Source organism: Phalacrocorax aristotelis, chromosome 7, assembly GCF_949628215.1.
Source record: "Phalacrocorax aristotelis chromosome 7, bGulAri2.1, whole genome shotgun sequence".
NCBI classification, from domain to species: domain Eukaryota; kingdom Metazoa; phylum Chordata; class Aves; order Suliformes; family Phalacrocoracidae; genus Phalacrocorax; species Phalacrocorax aristotelis.
Window position 1 is genome coordinate 32326673 of NC_134282.1, and position 20767 is coordinate 32347439.

Genomic DNA, 20767 nt, shown 5'->3' on the forward strand with positions numbered 1-20767 from the left:
ATTCCATATTTATAGAAATGCTGAAGGCTATTTGGGTTGCACTGCGCATACAAGTTTCTCTCCAGCTTGTGTGCTAAATTGCTCTTTGCTAATCATGTTTCAGCTCCAAGAAAATTGCAATTAGTTAAAATTAACGTATAACTTAACTACTCTTACACATATTCCTAACCCTATTTTCCTTTTTTCTTTTGAGCAAAAAGCACTATAAGTCCCTATTCACAAGCATCAGTGGCAACTGTATCTTAAATACCTGAAGTAAGATTTTCCAAAGTATGAGTTTACTTGGTCACTGGTAGGTAGTACCTCACTCATTTAATTAAGACATTTTCAGTGATTGCTGTGCTTTTATATCTATTAAACTTATTATATTGTTGAAATCAAAGGATCATGCTAACAGCCAGTCATGAAGCTACAGAGTTAGGACCACCTCATGCAAGACATTATATCCTCAAGACCTACTGGTATCACATGTTTTTCTCTTCTACTCAGCAGACAGATGATAATGAGTAAATGACATTCGCACAGATAACAGGTAAATTATTACTGTTTCTCCCTTCAACAATTAAAAACAATAAATTTAACATATCCCAGGAAGGGGACAAAAATGGAAAACACTTTTTTTTTTAATATACTATCAGGTGTTCAGATTGCCAATGCAGAATTATTTCCAGTGATGGAAGGCTGCCTACAGTGCATTAACACAACTCAGTTTTACTACTCCACACAGTTTCTTTATTAGCATTAAATGTCAGCAGTAGAAAAGTCAAGACTGTATAGTATTCCCACCTGGTTGAGGTAATGATATTCCTCAGGCTGCTTCAGATGAAATGCTGATCTCTCTTCCTCGCTTGCTCCTGCCAGGAGGTAATAAAATACATGATAGTTCCTGGTGACAAATAATAAAAAAAATACGTTAGACTTCAATATAAATAGCAGCATTAAGCAGAGAAGCTCATGTAAACCTCAGAACCTGATGTTATAGCTTCCAAACTCAGACCTGAATGCTGTTTAGAAATGGCCTGTAGCCATTTTGCAGTGATGTAAAAGATTAAATTAAGTAACTGAGAACAAGACCTCTCTTTTCCATCCAAGGGCATCCACTGCCCTAGAATGTACTTGAAGAATTCCTAGCTGACATCGTCACATTTTCCTCCAGAAACATTTGCAATGCTTACATATTTATTAGAATAAAACCAACATATTTCCTTGCAAGGCGGAAATTATTATTTTTAATACTTTATTACCATTAAAAAGGTAATGGTTTTGCAGTTGCAGTTCTGTAAGACAGAACGGAAAAAATCTTCAATTTTTATGGCTACTCAAATATTCAAAATACTTGAATATTACTAATACTAAAACCACCCCAAATGACACTAATCTGTTTTGCTTCAAGACAACTCTAACACGGATTAACACTAAGATCGTAGCAGTATTTCTAAAATTAAAACTTTGCTTTTATGTTGGATGTTTTCTGAGAGGAACTAAGTTTAATCATCTTGCAACACCCAAGAGTACATTTGTCAAGGCTGTGTATGCTATTTCACTTTGGGATCAACCCATGATTCCATTCAAGGAAACTTCTCACACAACATCTGTCTCAAAAGAGGAACACAGAAGTGCCAGGAGTTGAAAGTCAACTAGAAGCAGCATATTTATTTAAAATCAGAGTAATAATTACTGAGAGAGGAGTATGTAACAAATAGGATGTTGCAATTAGGAAAGAAAATTTTGCTTAAATTTGTTTATAAAATTTTAGCTTTTTTTAGAGGCCCATCTGACAGCTTCAGTGTGCTAAGAACTGTAAAACAGAACTAAAATACCATTTTCCCCCCTTCACCAAATTAAATAAATACCTTACAAGCTGTACAATAAAACAAACAGTACATAATCATCCATATGACATGAAACAAAGAAAATGGAAAATATAAGTCAAAATCTGTCAATAAAATAACTGAGTCTATTCTCCCTGGGTAGTACACTCCTCCCTAAACAGCAAAATATAAAACGCGTCATTTATCTTTGAAGCAGAGGGCTAGGAGCGTGAAAATCTGGATCCCTTCATGCCAGCTCAAACAGGGTTTTAAGCTACCTGTGCCACACTATCGGCACATATAGAAGTAAAAACCAGCCCTGTAAGGAAAACATAGGCACCTACCGTTCATTGTGCTCCTGATAGACTAGTCTTGATTTCTCCAGGAGGTACTTTTCAACATAAGCTCTGGATGGAAAAAATAGAAGTGTTATTCTTTGACCCAATATTCAACTTAAATGAATACAGCTTTACAGGGACTTTTCAGTCTTAGTACACACACAAAAAAGTTTTAGCCTTGTTTCACTCGGTTATATAAATTTCTTCCTAGGCAGAACAAGCCCAATGTTATGTTTGGCTTTTGAGGTTTTTTTGGTTTGATACAAAGCCAACACTAACTTGGATATGAAAAACATGATCTCAGATGCGTTAGCCTATGGGCAGGGAGCACAGGGAGAAATTTTGACAGCAATGAAGAATCTTGGATACCTATTTAATCCAAAGCCAGCCAAATAAAATTGCTTCCAGACTGAGATTTGTGCACAAACCCTACTTCAACGAGAAATACACCTGGGTGCAAAAGTTTGCAAGATCAGGTTTAGCTGCAGCATCGGTCCCCAAATCATCATCCCCTCTTCCAGAAAAGCCACTTCTCAACAAAAAACTTGGGTTATTAACTTGTGGCTACAGTCAAAAAATAAACAATTGCAAAAGCTCCCTATTGGAGTTTACATTTTATCCTAAGAGCATCCATAATAAGCATGTTTAATTTACACATTAAATACTTTTTTCAAGCTTGTAGAGCTAAAATAAGCTTCAACAGGTTTTTTCTTCCAAACAATACTAAACAGTAATGATAGGGATTTAGAAACTGGAGTTATATTTGGTGGTTTTGATGACAAGGCTGTGCTTTCCCAGCTAGAGACACCCCAGTGACGTGGGACCAACATTAGCAGCCATGCGTGAATTCGGAAACCAAATAAACTGTGCGCACGGTAGGACAAGGAAGTGCCTCTACACTTGCTTCTCCACCATAGTCTTGTGATGGGGAAGACAGACCTATTTATTACTTGCATATTAGTAATTCTTCCCTCCTTTCACTAAAAAATAAAATAAAGCACTTGGATGTGCTGCAGAGGTTTTGTGACTACTCTTATGGCAACTCTTAGGAGAGACTACTGGCAGTGGCGTATGGGGAACCCACAATGGGATGATCTCACTGGGTAGGAGGAACGAAGACAGACAGACAGCAAAGCAGTATTATTCTGCTGTATGATGCACACCAAAAAGGTTTACTCCCTGCAAGGAGGCTGAGAATGGTCTATGAATATTCTTCACCGTCAGGGGTTTTTTGTATCCCTTTTCTAACCTGAAACCATTTTTTCCTTTCCAAGCCATGCCATAAATTCACTGCAGGCCTGGAGAACAGATGAGTGAAAAAGGCATCAGTGTCCCAGATCCCACTCACACTCCTGGGTAGCACCTCAGCACGCTGCTGTATGACAACCTCAATCACATCCACTGCCCTTGACATTTCATCCCTTGCCCCCTGATTTCTACTCTTATTATAGACAGTCCCCCAAAATAAGTCACTCTCATGCAATAATACTGGTTGGAAAGGTCTTCTAGAGGTCATCCAGTCCAAACCACTATTTAAATCAGGTCAATTTTTAAAAAAACTTTTTTAAATTTTTTTCTTTCCCCCCCCGTAAATGCAACTAAAATGCTGTTTGGTAAAATACTCCTTGCTTAGTGCAAATATCATAATGAATACATGTCCCAAGAGGAACATAAATCCCCTCTTGTAATAGGATAGTGCAAAGGAAAATCAATTTAATTATAAAAAAGTAGATGTCTCTGATTTCTTTTTAATTACTGTTGGCAATTATGTCAAACCTACCTTTAAAAGTAAAGAAAAGGAGTTCTAAGGGTACTATTTTGTGCAAAATGTTTAAGCATTCTACAGACCCTGTACTTAGCATCCTAGATAACATCATCTGAAATCTGAGACTGAATTTCATATACAAATACCAACATGCAAAACACCCAAGCACTGCACGTTTGAAAGCACCAACTCAATGGTATTTGAGATACAGTCTCATGCCATTGCACAGATTTACCATTATACCAGTGCACTGTTGTTTTTAATTAAAATGTCTTCTCTCTGGCTTTTCTGCAATTTTATGGAGCGTGTCAGATGTTGAGTCTTTTGATCATCTTACAAGGACTGAAGAGGTTGCACAGACCTTCCTCCAGAACTCGCTTATCATCGAACAGGACATAATAAATTCATAAAGCCTTATGGGAATGCACTTAACTGTAGCCATTGCTCAGGCTCCACCAATTTTAAAGACATCTTCAAAGACTTTATTTCATGGGGCGGGGTCGGCTGCTACTAAATCTCTCAGCTATTACATCTCAAGTTTAAATTCGCTTCAAGTTTTGGGTCATTATATTCACAGGGCTTGTAAGCAAATATCCAACTGCAAGTTTCAGCCTCCAAACAGAGGAAAATTCTGATTCGAGCGGCAAATTACAGTTATATTAACAAAGCAAATAATATACAGAATACAGGATGATAATTGACTTGGGTTGTGCTTAAAAATGTGTGCTAAGTTTAAAAAAAAAGTACTTGTGATCTTCTTTCTAAGACTATGGAAGAAAAACTGTGGTCTTGGATGCTAGGAACAGCTCACAGGTTGTTCTAAATGTCTTTCTATTTTCATTGGGTCAGCACTGCAAGCTTATAGCAAAGCGCAGTGTCATCACACCAGGCAACCAAAGACCAAGAAAGTGCATTTCTTTTAAAGGAGAGAGAAAATTCCTCTTATTTTATGAACTAGAGTATACAAATACAATGTTACTTGCACCTATCTGCCAAGTATAAATAGAGACCGCTTCCGCAGAGCTGACATAGCATGCCAAGATAATACATCGTTAAGGCATTTACTGGATTCTTGTTACCCTGTATTTCAGTAAGTATGAAAAAAATAAAATAATTTAGGCTTATCCTTTTAAGAGAACTGTTCACCAGAATTAAAGAAAAAAAAAAAAAAGAAAAATAACATCAGATTTGACATTGGATGAAAAAACAGCAGGAAGGTACACAGAGTACCCAAGCTCATTTGAAAAATTAATGGAAGCTATTTGTGTGATACTGTTCTGCTGGAAAATAAGAAAGAAAAAAAATTTAAAAGCAGTTCTCTAAAATAACAACAAAGTCCCAGCAAGAGATCTCTTAGCTACCTGCAGAAATTATACAACCCCTGGAATGCCACTTCTACTCTTCATTTTTCCAAATGAGTTAATTAACCTGGACAAAAAGGGGAGTTAATGAAGCCCTGCTCATTTAGAGCTAGCTTGAGTCACTTTGTGATGACCTGATGCCATGTAAACTCCCTAAAGCCAAAGAGAAAGCCAGGCTTAATGTTTCACCCAGAAGGTTTCATCTATAGGCTTTCAACAATGCAGCACTTCTGCTGCAGCCCTCCCAGGGAGAAGGAAGGTTTGAGCCACAGCCTTATATCCCATGAGCTCTGGGTAGCAGAAGAGATGTTGAAATCAACTGTGGAGACCATGATTAAGACAAGCATCTCCTTCCAGCAGCCTCGGAGGAAATAAGAGGCCCTAACTGGTAAAGGGCTGGGTTAAAGAGAGACTTCAGGGTAGAGACAGAAGCATATGGGGAATTCAACAGTGATCACCTCTGTAGCACCCATCAGGCAGCTGGAGATTAAATTCCCCCTTGGCTTTCCTCCCTGAGAGTAAGCAAAGTTAGCTCACTCAGCCTCTACTTCCTGTCGTATGCTCCAGCCCCCTAATCCATCCTAGCTAAAATGTTCCCCTTTCCTGCCTTAACTCCTATCTTAAGAGGAAAAGTTCCATTGCAGCTTAATTATAAAGTTGACATCATGATTAAGGAGAGCTCAACTGGCGTGAAGCCAGCTCAGGGATATTCGCACTTCAGGGTGGAGCTCAGATATGCCACCATTTTCATACCAACGGATTTAAATATGCTAAAGCATTTTTCCCACCCACTTCATTTTGGGAAACATACAGGCAAAAAAAGTTAACCTTCTTTTTCGTGTACCCCCTACAACACCCTGTTTAGGCTCCTTGGGCAGGTAAGGGTGCGTACAGCATCTTCAGCCTGATTCCCACTTACCCTCGCACAGTGCCCGTCTCCTGATAATTCACTTGAATAAATTTGCCAAAGCGACTCGAGTTGTTGTTATGCGCTGTTTTTGCATTTCCAAAAGCCTGTGAAAAGAGAGAGATGCCATCATTACGTTCAGAAAGCCACCGTCTTACCTTATTTATATGCACATCACTAATGACTTCACTTTGGGGATTTTGTTATCATTGTATAATTAATAAAAAGCATATCGTGAAAGTTAAATGGTCTACAAAGTAACACAATGAGCTTCTGGGGACCACATTCATTTGCAATTTGGTATTCATGAAGGGCAGATAAACCCTGTTTAAAAACAAAGTGTTAGCTGTACAAGAGATATTTAATATTTGAAGTTATTATACTCTATATTAAGGCTGTGCTTTATTCATTGAAATAAATATAAAAGTACACTGCTCCAACAAGACTCTAAATTTTAATGAGCTAGAGGAAGCTGCTTTTTAATTATATATGGAATTAGGGGGCAAAAAGTGTTCTTTGAAGGCTTCTCAGATGTTAGACAATGTCATATATAGCACTGGCATAACCCAGAGTATTTTCAGCATTTCAGTCACTGTTGTTTTGATCTGCTGCTGTTGTTTTTCCAGAATCAAAATGCCTTTAAGTCTTTATAATGCAAAGCTTTTACTAAAACCCCACCTTACCGAGACACCTAATACAGAGTCATTTCTTGCCATTTAAAAGAAATTTCTGAACGGAAGAACTATTGGAAACCTGTAAGAACTGCAGCTTGGCTTCACTGAGGAGTGGTGTTTTCAATTGTACCTAAATAATTTTAATAATAACTTGGCCCATGGTGACAGAATTTGTCAAGCTGCCAGGTCCAATTAATGTTTCATTCATTAAACAAATTTTGATAATAATTCACCTTTTCTTCTAAGCCAAACTTATTTAAGGTAATTATATGCAAGATAATTTCTGAGAGTTGTTTGTGTATGGACATTGAATTACAAATATGTTTTGTGCTAAGGCTTAATATCAGAGCTCAGCTCCAAGCTCCCAATAGATTTATTCCCTAGTCAGCTATTTATTAGAAAAGACTTTATATGTATAATCTGAAGCTTTTCAAATGACCTCTTTTCAGATTTAACTTTGCAACTCAAAGCACACAAAAAAAGGCCAAATTAAATGAAACCTTGGTGAAAAGGCATTCGACACCTTCTGCCTGCATGATGTGCACTCTCACATCTACTTTTATCTTCCCAGCCAGGTTTACTTAGCAATCTGGTTAGATTTAATGATTTAAGAACTAAAGGAGGTTTGTTAACAGAATAACAACATGATTTTTCCCCCCTATTTGAATACAGGGATTTGTTTAAACTCAAGCTGTTGCATATGAATTTGCTGTAGTTGACTAAAACAAGGTCTGGGATAGCCAAAACCTGCCAAGCAAGCTGATTATACTTGAGAGATTATTTCACCCACATAGCTAAGGAACACTCCCCTGCAGAGGTTTCATCTTTTCAGGCTGCTGACACTTGTTTTCTGCTTATTCCCCACCAAAAATCCTCCCTGCACCCAGCAACCCTCCTCTACCCCACACTCAAGGAGGGCGTCGAAGGTGTCCACGCCTCCAGGTAACCACTGAAGCCCCCAAAACTCTCCTGGCAATGAAAATACATGCATCCTATCCTCTCCCCAGAAAACAGGCACTTTGGCATTAAAAGATGGGATGCTATCATTCCAAAGAATTTACCCATCCACCTCCAGGTATTTCAGCAAGCAGAGACACAGCGAGAAGCTTATAAGCAGAATACATTGATATTCAAGTCAAGGTAGCGCATCACCATGTATTTATATATTTGTTTTAAATAATATTAATTACGTTACAAGCATTTCCCTGCAATAGGATCGACTGCAATCTAAGACATCACATAAGATAAATTTTCTATACACCTAATTAATGCTGTTCACTTGAGAACAAATGAACTCAGACTAAACAGACAGCAACCCTATTTTAATCACTTTTTAATATAATACAGAATTTAAGCAAAAAAACCCCAACAGTATTAAAAGGATTTCCCTGTGCTTATACTTTAAGTAATAGCTCATGGAGGGAAATAAGGTCTACTTATTAGGGTTTCTTTGGGAAAAGCCTTACCCAGGAATAAATCTTTTTTTATTCTGTAACAAGGAACATTTAGAGCCAGGAGAAAACATTTCAAGTATAGGAGTGGGGAGCTGTGAGAGTCCTCCTTTTTAATGAGCTTTTTTTCTCAATTAATATGCCAGGCCACATTATATATTATAACCCAAATGCCTACAGAAATCATAACCCATAATATCCCTCTTTCATACATTTTTCTTTATTGCTGATGTAAATGAAAAAGCTCTTTGGATCACGTCTTGTTAAAACTTAAGGCTGACTCTACGGCAAAGGCACACTGGTGAAGGCCAAAATGTAGATAAAGAAACACCTGATGTTTAACTTGAGACAGCTTAATACATTTTTGTTTAGTTTACTCACTGTATTTCTTTAACAGAACTATTGGTCTATAAAAAAAAGTGTTATTAATTCAATTTATGCATGCCTAATCTGTATATGTACTTGAACAGGACACCATGTCCTTCTGCAGCCAGGGCATAATATAATACCTCAGCCTCAGAAAACACAAAATGAGTTATAAATACCTCCCAAAAACAAGTTATCATCTGTTCGTATTATTTCCCTTTACTAAGTCATTGATTCGAAGCTGCTGAGCAGCTCAACAGACAAAACTCTCTAAAAAGCATTCCTAAAATTCTTGGGGAGACCAAAGCTTTTACTGGCCAGGGCTCAACATTTCGAAGGAAACAAAATTCAATACATTCCTCTGTAGGAGCTGAGCATCCCTCTGGACCCGGTGCTGGTGATTCAACAGTTGAGAGAAGGCAGAGGAACGAGCAGCTCCATTCCTCCTGCCTCCTACAACCCTCCCGCACAAAGAGATGCTTATCGTGGACAGCAGGAAGAAAAAAAAACCAAACAGTTTTGTGGCTAAATACTTCACGTTCCTCCTTGCCTGATCCCAGAGGTTCACTGTCTCTTTGTTTCGGACTGCATATTAATGCAATCTGCATTAATTACAGATTACGGCCAGAATAAGGATTATTTTAATGTCTTTCCTGAAATAAGGTTATTTTCCAAACACCTGCATCAAAGAAAACACCTCACTGCCTCGTTCTCACATGGCAATGACAATAAGATGCTGTGGCATAGATAATCCTAATTGAATGTCACTCCTATATAAAATAACAGCTGCATTCCCCTGGAGAGTAACAGTTCCTGCAGTAAAAGCACTAGTGGAAATATGTGCCTTTGCTAGCATATTTAAGGTGCTCAGCCCTGCCCTTCTCAAACAAGCCTCCAGCACTCACCCTTAGCAGGAAAAATAAATACATCATTTTCTCTTTCCTATACAGAAAGAAAACGTTTTAATAGACAAGAGTTTTTGAACGGTTTCCCATCTACTTGAAATGTAAATCTGTTTTTTTAAAAGCCGTACCATAAATATGTCTTGCTTTTCTTCTGATAACTGGTTAAATCTCAGTCCAGGCTATGCCATTGTGGGGTGGTTACACTCCATCGTGGCGCACTGAAGGGACTGGGAGCAAGATTTAGTCATGTTCATTTATGCTAGGGACAAGAGACAGGTTAATATCAGACAAGAGACTGCTGGAAGACTCATTCCCTGGTTTACTGTGAATTTTTGAATTAATGAATCAAATTTATTCATAAAGTATGAATGAATTGTAACTGTAAAAGCAAGGTGGAAGCTCAAAGCATCAGCCAGCAATATAGCAGCCAGGGAAATCCTGAACTTATGCAACTAAAGAGAATATTGTGAATTAAAAATCTTTGCATATATAGGTGCTGGTGAAGGACAGGAGGGGTGCAGAGTCCATACGATGTCCAAAGAGCCCAAGCCCTAATGTGCAGGAACTGCACTGAAGACAACAGCATAGGAAAACTCTATTTACCATTAAACATCATAAACACAAGGCCAGGGCCAGATGTAGGTGGCCATGACACAAATGATGTAACAGCAAGGATTCAGTGCGCGTGTCAGATGTGCATTCACATGCTTTACCTGTAGCTTCTGTTAGAGAAGCCCAGCATATGCTTCCATAAGAGGTCATCATTTTAAACATTGCCTATAATTTATTTCCAGATTTGAAGGCTATTTTCCCCAATATTCTATATATTATGCTTGAAAAAACTAATAATTCATAAATATCTGTATTCCAACAGGAAAAAAAGACAGAGGAAAAGAAATAGCATCTTGAAATTTTGCAATTTTAATGTCTTTTTTATGTGACCAGGACACTCACTGGCTTTTTAAATTATTCTTTGTAGTTACAAATTCCTTTCTGCATCTTGAAACAAACAGTTAGATGACAAAGACCATTTTTGCTTGTTTTAATTCAACCCGCAACTAAGCTCCCAGCACTCTTCTTGTCCTATTACATTGCTTTTTAACAGAAATATACTGAGTTATGGCCAGAAGATAAAATGCATCTAGACTACTTAAGTTAGAGCCTTTCTAAATCCTTTCTCATTATTGCTTCTGCCCTGGGAAATACTGCTTTTAAATCTGCATCTCACTGCCTGGTAAAATCTATCAACCTGAATTGCACTGCTAAAACTATACCACTTTGAGCTATTTCCCCCAACTTTCAGTTACCATAAGGAGCCCTAAAAGCCACCTCTATGCAGCAGAGACCACAACACCTAAATAAGCACCTAAATAAGGACCAAAGCCAAAAAATACGAGTTACGACTTGCATTCTTGCAAACTAAAATAGCTTTTATATGAATCCTTCAAGGCTTTTTTCTGTGTGGCAAAGCAATAATACTGAATATCTAGTTTATAGCAATTAAATACAAGTTCAAGTGCTGACACCTCACACACTAATTCTCCTGGTTGTGGCTAGATGTTCCATGCTGCCTAATGAAACCATCAACACTTTTATGGTGAAAAACACAAACCACAAAGTATTTCAAGAGTTTGTGCTGCAGTGCTTGAGCAGAGGTCTCACTGAGAACAACCAGCAACCCTGAACTGACAAACATTGACTTTTAAACCCTGTAAAATATTTCTTTCATTATTCTTTTCTTCAACAGGCCACTGGAGCACACTGCAGAGTTAAAACCCAATTTTCCTTTTCAAACCTCAAAGGTGACAAAGCATCTTAAACACAAGGTCTATTACAAACATATTTTTTTCTATTACAAACAGATAATGTTTTTCTCAAACATTACAGAAAAAATTTCTCCTGGCCGTTTACATGAGCAGAAGACTTTGAATGGCAAATAGGAGTTTGAAGAAACCACACACACACGTATATACCTAAAATCTTCAAGGCTGTCACACATATCAGGATTTATGTACAACTTAGACCAATTCACAACACATTTTTAAAGTATTCCTCCTCCATGCACACCCCACCACTTAGTTGACAACCCCCATGGCATCTCCTGGTTAGCAATACTTACAGGACACAAAGTTGTGTGGAAAAGAAAAACTCAGTACTATTGAAAGAGAGTACTTGCAAAGCTCCAGTTGCTGCTCTACCCTAATGAAAGCAAACAAAATCAACAAACAAACAAACACACACCAACTCACAGCAAAAAAACTAGTTCTATGTCTTCCTTCCTTGCAAGACAAATCTGTTGATGGTAAAAGAAGAAATAAAAAGCACTCACACTTCTGCAAGCCCTGCAACAGTTAGCTGTTCAAAGGTGCTGGTGATTTGATGCATGGCGGGAATTCAACTCCTCATCAAGCCAAGAAGCAGCAACTGCTCTAGGACAAGACCCTGAGCCCACTTGACCTGCTTCAAGCACAGATGGACCAGATGTCCTCTAGAGGTCCCTGCCAACCTCAGTTATTCTTCAGTTTTCAAGTATCTAGCCACCTTCCTCACTATTCTAGTGCAGAGAGAGCAGGGACATAAAAGTCATGTCTCAACACACTGCCTAGAACAAAATCCTATCCTATACTAGTCTTTGATAGCAAACCACAGCAGAACATCTATTCAGTGGTCTTTGCTTTCTGTAGTGTCTCCTGTTAGTGTCATTTTTTTGCTTACAAGCTTCTCAAAACTATGTAGTTTTCTGTTTCTTCCCATAAAATCAATAATGCAATTTTTTAGGCTGGCACAGCAACCCTGTCCTCTCCTTGCTTTTCATTCCCCAGAGAACCTTTCAAATACGTGACCTGGAAGTACTGCAAGTCCAAAGGATAAAGACACCTGGGAAATACTGGTAAGTCCCTTCCTCTCCCTCTTGTCCATATGGACCTTCTGGAAAACAAATCCATATAGACAGCCTTGCAGAGACTGCCCAAAGGTCCAAAACCATATTTAAGGGGTCTCCCCCCTCCAAACAAACGTCTCATGTATTGCATTTATGAAGGTTAAAACACTTTTCATTCCACTGTCAATGACGGCACACCATTCACTATGCAGAATTAAACTCAGCAGTATTCTTCCAATATAAAGCACATTAAATACTTCATTTCATTATTCCAGTTACCAAATGGCAGCCAAGTGAGTTCTACCACATTAACAGCCATACTTTCTTGTCATTTAACTTATGTATAAAATAATACTCTCATGATACAGGCTATAAAATATTTTTTAATTTTTTGTTTGTTTTGTTACAAATAGTTTAGGCCATCTAAAAATGCCTTATTGTAAAACATTTGCACTAAACCTACCTGGCCACAGCAAAGCTGAGACTATTCAAGGGCAGTAATTCCCCCCCTCTGCTGAATCAAGTCACCATCCTGGGACGGAGCACTTAACCAACAAATCTTCTGCAGCAATTAGGTTTTAAAATACAGGATCAGTTAAGACCACTTGTCTTTGTGCACTTAGAGTTCATGCTCCCTAATACAAATATGGGACAAAACGACTCTTAATGGAAGAGCACTGATTCGGAGAAGGTTTTGGGGTCAGTTTAACTGAATAAAAGACCTGCCAGTGTATGTAATGGAAATACCAAGAGCACCATTTAATACACTTATAGAGTAAGATACCATAGATAAAGTACTATAAAAGTCATTACAACACACCCTTGTTTGGGAGATTTAAAGCTCTGCTGATGCAGGTGCTCTATCAGCTATGTAAGAAATAAGATTTAGACTCTGCATTCCTGGCAAATGTTGTAACATTGGCAGAATATTCCTCCTCTTCCTATACTTAAGCACAGGATCTGACCATTTCAGCTTCTTCCTCTTAAGCAACGCTCTGGAAAAAAAAAGGAGTTACCATGCAACAAAATGAAATCCCCAAACCAAAGCCTCCTACTTAAGTCCTCTTCCCGAATGGGGACAGTTTTGCTACATAAGTGCCATAATGGGAAAAAAAACCCTGGCTAAGCTGGCAGACAGTCATCAAAAAACACCAGCAGGGATGGATCCTGGAGGCAGAGGCTGCCAAATCCTTAAGGTCTGGCTCATATCCCTGGTCCTTTGCTCATACATTTATTTTTTCATGTGTAACGTGGACAGCCCTGGGAAGAGCAGCCAAACGCACATGTTTTCCAGCAAACTGACACCTATCAGCCAACAAACGTTTTGGTGGAAAAAAATATTCAGCCTGCATTCAGCTTTGGACTTACAGAAGTATCCCAAAATGAAGCTGGGATGCTCGGGGTTATTATAGTGGTCTTTCCAACCCAGGGGATGATTATGACTCCCAACTTTTATATTCTGCAGGCAAAGAACAATCTTTACTACATTAGATGCAGATAGCAAGTGTCTGACAGGTCCCAAGACCAAGCAAAATCTCCTTAATCGGTGCTTCAAATTATTTTCTTCATACTGGTAGAGATAGATAATAACCACAGAGTAATAAAAAGACCAGTTGAAAACTAGCCATCGCTTAAGGAGGAGACTTTAAGCTCCCCCAATAGGCATTACTGGTACTATAAACAAGTCCTACAGCAGAAACAAACAGCACTAACAGAATATTGACAGATAAAACCCCCTTAATATATATTTAAAGTGACCATCAAATAGGTTATGTTATATTATATATTATGGCATCAAGTATAACCATGATTTCCTCACCTTGCATAATCAGTTTTTGCAGAGCTCAATTAAGTACAGTGATACACCATAAAAAGCTGATGTTACAATTAAAACTTCTCTGTAATTGCTAGAGATAACCCTGCAGTGTGTCAGGACCACAGCTGATGTCCTTTACTTTAAATTAACTCTTATTGCAAATAATACGTCCCTTGAGCGGAGCAGATGACATACACAGCACCAGCATTGCCCTTTTCTCAAGATTGAGGCTTTTGAGTCTCCAGAGCTGTTGCCACTCGTGTGTCACCTGCTGTGAAAGCACCGTTAAAGAAAATATGACTTCTCTATTTCCAAAACCAGACAAACATCCACAGGTTTCAGTGGTCTGCATAAGACAGGGTAAACCGCTGCCTCTGAAGCATCTCCCATAGCTTTTTAGTGCATCAAGCATTGCAGACAGTTATAGTAAGGCAGCCCTCCCCCATGGCTTCACATACTTCCAGAAGTAATATGGTTTAGGTCTTTTTGGCCAGAAGCTCATTATCTTGGAAATACTGATGCTTCAAAATGGTACAACACATGGCATCCCAAAACCAAGTACTATTATTTTTTAAATATTATTTCATTATGCAAAGACATTCATGCAGGAGACTATGTTCCCTTAGGACACCATGTTTTCCATATGCAAGCTCTATCTCCATTCTCACTTTTTGACGGCTCTAGTAGCACTCAGGAGTGCTTGCTGAAGCTGTGACTCACTCATTTTAAGAGCTGGCAATGACAGACTAGTATTACCAATGGCTTGCCTGGGCTGGAACTCCTGGTGCAATGCTGGTTGCTTCACGTGGTGGAGCTGTGGACCTTCAGCCTCAGGACAGGTCTGGAAACAAGCCATCAGAATTTGGGGAGATCTTCTTGAAGAGGAGCATCTCCAATGCAATGGCAACTGAGCCAGAGTTGAGAGCCGCTGCCTGGCATAGAAGCGAAACTTTGCCCATCAGCAAGAGTCTCATCCCTTGGAGAGGCATCTCCACCAGCTTCCATCCTCTCCTCACCAACCATCAGCCTCTAAACTAGGGAGAGGTATCTGGTCTGGTGTACAACCCTTGGACAGTCTCCAGCGCCTGGAGGAGGCCTCTCAAAGTCCCTTCAAAACCTTATTTTTTTCCTTTTAACACAATGATTGTACATGAGGCCATAAATGTTTAGAAATAAAGTTTCAGCTTCCCACTGCATACTTGGATAGCCAAAGAAATGCTAAAAAAAATTTAAAGCGTTCACTATTCTGGGCTTGACACAAGTTTTCCTGCAGTTTGCAACCAAAATCAATGCCACCAACCAAAAGGCAGGAAAGTGTCCCTACTGTAATGCCTCCCATCTGGAACCTCTGAGCAGAGGCACAGAGCCCTCATGTATATTTTACACACACATTTTTCCTGCTTTTCCCAAGAGAAATATATGTAATGAAGGAAAACAAAAACACGTTAGCAGCAACAAAAGCCTACCACTGTAATACGAGACCCAGCTTGGCTTCTGCCTGTGTTTTCTTTCCTTTTAGACCTCAGCTACTTTTTGCTAGTAACTGACAAAAAATAACACATACCCTCCCCTCAGAAAAGCAAAACAAAAAAACCCCAGAGCTCTGCCATTATATCAACACAATAAAAACCATGTTTGTTTTCTGCCATGTAAAATATCGCTTAAGTAAGGACAAGATTAAAAGTGAATACGCATGTGTCCAGCCCTTCCCTGCTCTTCTGTGGGATTATATAAATAATCCACAATTCTTGATGCAGTTCCAAAATTTCAAGTGCTATTAAGCTGCAGCATCAAACTCCTGTGCATCATATACAGTTAAGATTTCTCTCTTACACCACAGCAGCTCTGCTGGGCTGATGTTTTCCAGTGCTTGCAATGTTTCAGTAGCCATGGGAAGCTTCACACATCTGACTGATCCATAGAAATGTCTTTTCCCATTTTTTAGCACAGTTCAAATGGTGGAATGGGAGCTTAAAAATGCTTATTACTAAGTATTGGGGATGGACCAGAACACCTGCAGGAGCCAGACTGATGTGTAGCACTGAAAAAAAATAATTATCTCATTGGACTGATGTGTAGCATTGGGAAAAAAAAATATCTTATCAGTGACCAGAATATTTGATAAGTGCCAGAAAAAAACAACAGCTGGCACTGATTATTTTTAGGGAGCAAAAGATAAGTCTCAAAAAACAATGGATTCCTATCAGGCGTTTGTTTTAGGACAGGATTGCAACTGCTTAAACGTGTATTTTCAGCCATTAAGTAAAGCAAAGTAGGACAATTTAAGAGGTACCGCTTGTCAACTTTCCAAAGGTATTAAACATGGGTATCTTTGAGGTCATGATGGAGGGGTTTTCTATAAACTGGAAAAGGTTAATAAGCTGGGGATAAATACAACACCCTACCATCCACTTGCTACAGAGAAAGGAACAGCTGCAATGCAAGCACAAGACAGCCGATGCCCTGTGGCAAGAGACATGCTGTTTTAGTTGTCTGTCATGCAAGAGGTCTCCATACAAAGAATGAGCTTTCATTTCAAAGCACGCCCTGCCAAAATCACCTATTTAGCTTTGCACAGTATTTTCAATACTGCCAAGTATTGGTATTTCTTAAGTCTTTGGGTTTCTTTTGTTTTAATTATCCAACAAAAAAGAAAGCCCCTGATTTAATAAAACTAATGGAAACAGGATGAGTTGTACTACAGCTTCCCACACAGCAAGAAACACTGCAAAACAAATGCAGATATTTTTCTGTTGTCCACCTTTTCCTAGCCTGGCTTTGCAAAATGCCAAGCAGTTGGGACAGCATGTCAGGAGCATGTCACCCTACTTTTCAGAAAGGGCAGGAGTCAAACTGAGCCCACCCGTGGCACGCCAGCACAAATGTGCTGGCTGGCATGCTGAAGATGCAGAGCCCTCGCTGCTCCTTCTCCCCGTGTGAGGATGAACAGCAGCTCTTCATCATTCACCTTGGCCAAGTAAGACAGATCATGAAGTGAGGACCCAAAAGCACCTTCATTCTCTTTAATCTTACCATGTGTGTATTACGAAACGTAGTTTGAAGCTGTATCTTCCATTAATGGGCAGGATTTTTAACAATACTTCAAGTATTAATTTTTATGGTAGCTGCATACATCCAATATCACTGCAAGACTTCAAGTCCTCAGTCACCAAGGAGCTAAAACCCTGCTCAAACCACATGCTTTGCATTGGAGATTTGACCCAAAAGGGAGCAAAACAGAAGAAGAAACACAGTCCCAATTTTTAGAGTAGCATCCCAGAGCCAATGAACCTCCTTCTGTGATCTCCCTTTGTCAGCTATAATAAGTCTTCCAAATTTCACAGCAAATGAAGCCAGGGTCCTCCCTGACGTTAACTCGCTTTACGCACGAATGAGCTGATCCCCAGAGCTCCATGCGCCAGGGAAGTGAGAGGAGGATGCTGTGTTGCTGAGGATGCCTAAAAACTGCAGTGTAAATCAAGCCTCCAAAAGCATTTAACAGCATTTAACTTTGCAATCTCTTTAGTCATTGTACATAATGTTTTGGGGAGCACCAACTTTTTAAATATTTTTGCTTTTTAGAGGAACTTAGCAAACACCAGAATAACATGTTCATGCAGTACCACATTTAATTATAAGATATTCAGAAAAAAGGTGTGCGATGGATGGACAGACAGTGACCTGCTCAGAATAAGTGAAAGATGTTCTTTTTGCTGCACTGGGAGATGTGCACAAGTACTTCATGCTACAGCAGTCTGCGCAGCTAACAGTAGGAGAAATGCAGAAGATACACTCGGAAAATTCACAGCTGGAGCAGACAGTAATGGCAGGCTTTGTTTTCTAATTAACATCATGCAAATAAGCAATGCTTCGTTACAGTACATGCTCATTAAATTATCTTTCTTCTGTTTTCCTGAAGCAGTAGTTTCTACTAGACAGATACTGTATGTCTAATTTTTTTAACACCTTTTTCTGTTTAATTGCCACCATGCAGCCTGATAAACCCTCTCCAATTGCTCCCTACTCTAAAGATATTCAGCCAACATACCCCATATCGCCATGTAAGTGAACAAATGGTGTACAGCTCCCCTTGTAAGAAACCTTCAAGCTTTACAACAGTGAAGTTTAGGCCAGCATTTCTTCTTTCAAGCTTTAAAGAATCACTACCGTGTGTTTAAGCCTTTTGGTAATTCTTCTGTAACTAAATATATAGTAAGTAAATTAAAATCACAACCTGATGCTGGTATCACAGTAGCTGTGATGGGATACAGAAAAAGGCCAGAAATTTTGTGGACAGACATGATATCATCTTTAAACAGACTAACTGGAAGAGCTGGAAAACCCAACAAGCTTTCAAGTGCAGTTCTTCTGCCAGGCTGAGACAAACCACAAAACTCAAAAATACAAATTCAGAGTACTTTTTCTGAATTTAGCACAAGGTTCATCACTTGAACCCAATGGGAGAAAGGGATCTTTAACCAGAGGAGCACAGGGATGTGAAAAGGAAGGGGGAAAGCAATCACTCCCTGTGCTGAGCAGCAATATATAATTTACAATAGACAAAAACGAGGTTTTATGTAGGTTATTTGGAAGCGGGTGATAACCTAACATGCAGCAACACATCAGAATAAAGAGCAGGTCATTACTAATTACACCTGGTTTGTAAAAACTAACTGAGAACCAGCTTTGCAAGGAGAAGAGCTGTTGGCACTCACACACGTGCTCCTGGAGTGGGGATGGCCTGCCTGAGCATCTCTCTCTGCAGGACTGAGGGCAGAAGAATGATACCCAAAGGCAGAATCCCAGCTCTCCAGCTACTGCCCACACCACCCTTACATGATATAGAGCTTCCAGAGGGTGAACATGACTTCATGATGTCTGATCCAAGACATAACTTTTGTGTTCTCAATAAAGAACACAAGAACGCATCAAAACACATAGATTTGATGTCTTGGATCTCCCTTCATTTAAGGCAGAACTACAGAGATGATGGTTTATCTGATTTTAATCAAACTCCATTAAAGCATGTGTATGTGAGGTATCAGTCGTAGCGAGGAAAAAAAGACTGGAGGGTATCTTAGATCCAGATCTCACTTTCTTCATTGCATATTATCCACTTCCAAAACCTTTACTCCATTCATATAGCTGTAAAGTTACTCCCAACAGAGAGCAACCTGTTTATTCTCATTATATACCACCTAAATCAGAAGCTGCTGAGAACACCAAGATGACCGCTCAAGCGGTTGTAGTAGAGTCATAGTATAGTCAAAATGCTCAGCACGTATCACTTGGAGCAATTTGGAAGGATTTTAAAGGGGTAGAGCTGAAAGATATCTCCCTTAAATAATAAAGAATATACCATCCTGAAAGCGGGGTTAAAGCAAGGAGCCTAGCCACTCTGGTTGCATTTGGGAGATGTGAATTTTTTTTTAAAGCAGTTTATTATTTTGCTGCCATTCGCATAAAAAGATGCAAGTAGGATGTAGCAGAAATTGCTGGAGTGCATTTATTTATCCCAAACAGGAAAGATGGGGATGCTGCTTCTGCTTGCTCACTGAAAGCAGCTTTATAAAACCCCAAACAAAAATACCATTAGTGGTATCTAAGGAGGGATTTGTCTGCATCTTTAAAGAGAGAGTATTAAAAGTATTTCTTTATTGACTTTAGTTAGCAAGTCAAATACTACATTAAAGAATTAAACTTGTGAAAACAGCATCTCTTCTCTAAATAGCTCTGCCTGCAGTTCAGGAGGAGGAGGGATGAAAAAGGAAGCTAAAAAACTGACAAAAAAGAAAAATACAGAAAGAAACCTTTCTTTCTCTTGCTGAGCCTCATCCTCTTGTTTATAACTCCCTGGAAGAACAGCAGCACAATTGTTCTACCTCGTGCTGGCCGGACTTCAGCAGGAAGGCTTTGGTCACCCAGCCTCCAGCATCCGATACACGAGGCTATTACCCTGGTCATCTCTCCTTTTTTCTGCTATTTCTTCCCTGTCTCTCCCCTTGGATGATATCCGGGCAGATGGGAGCTACTGAAAATTCATCAGCTGCCTAGTCTAAAGGCACTATAATAATTAAAACGCAGGTGAAAATTTAAACAAGGCATAAAAACCACTCACACACTATCAGGGACTGTACAAAAGAAAAGAAAAAAAAAAAAAGGATGGAATTGGTACCAAGAAGCTCCAAAATCCAAGTTTGAAGAAAAGAAATGCTGAGCATCAACATCACCTTAAGAGGTTCCCACCTATACTCTGCTGCTCCCTGGGATGCATGGCATAAATACACAGAGGACCCTACTACTACGAGCCAGCTCAAGATCATAAGACAGCCTAAAAACATACCGTACAAGTGGGTTTGGGATTACTACTACCTTTGCAGTTCTTCCTATGCCACTTTAGAAAACAAATGTATCAAAGATAACTCATGTAATAGGTAGAAACAGCTTGGAAAATCTCCATGTTAAATTTTCAAAACATTTATGTACCGACAC

The 20767-nt window shown here is 39.1% G+C and overlaps 1 protein-coding gene across 9 annotated transcripts in view; it reads right to left on the reverse strand.

Moving 5' to 3' along the window:
• Positions 1 to 20767, reverse strand: part of MYO9A (myosin IXA) — a 183346-nt gene that overhangs the window by 111101 nt on the left and 51478 nt on the right. For all 9 annotated transcript variants that reach the window (XR_012661610.1, XM_075099767.1, XM_075099768.1 and 6 more), the window contains exons 3-5: positions 6195 to 6289; positions 2156 to 2218; positions 787 to 886 (exon numbers count right to left, since the gene is read on the reverse strand). Coding sequence is in view for 8 of the 9 variants with exons in the window: in XM_075099767.1 (XP_074955868.1) it covers positions 787 to 886; positions 2156 to 2218; positions 6195 to 6289 (258 nt within the window). In the remaining variant the exon portion in view is untranslated. The remainder of the gene's footprint in view (positions 1 to 786; positions 887 to 2155; positions 2219 to 6194; positions 6290 to 20767) is intronic.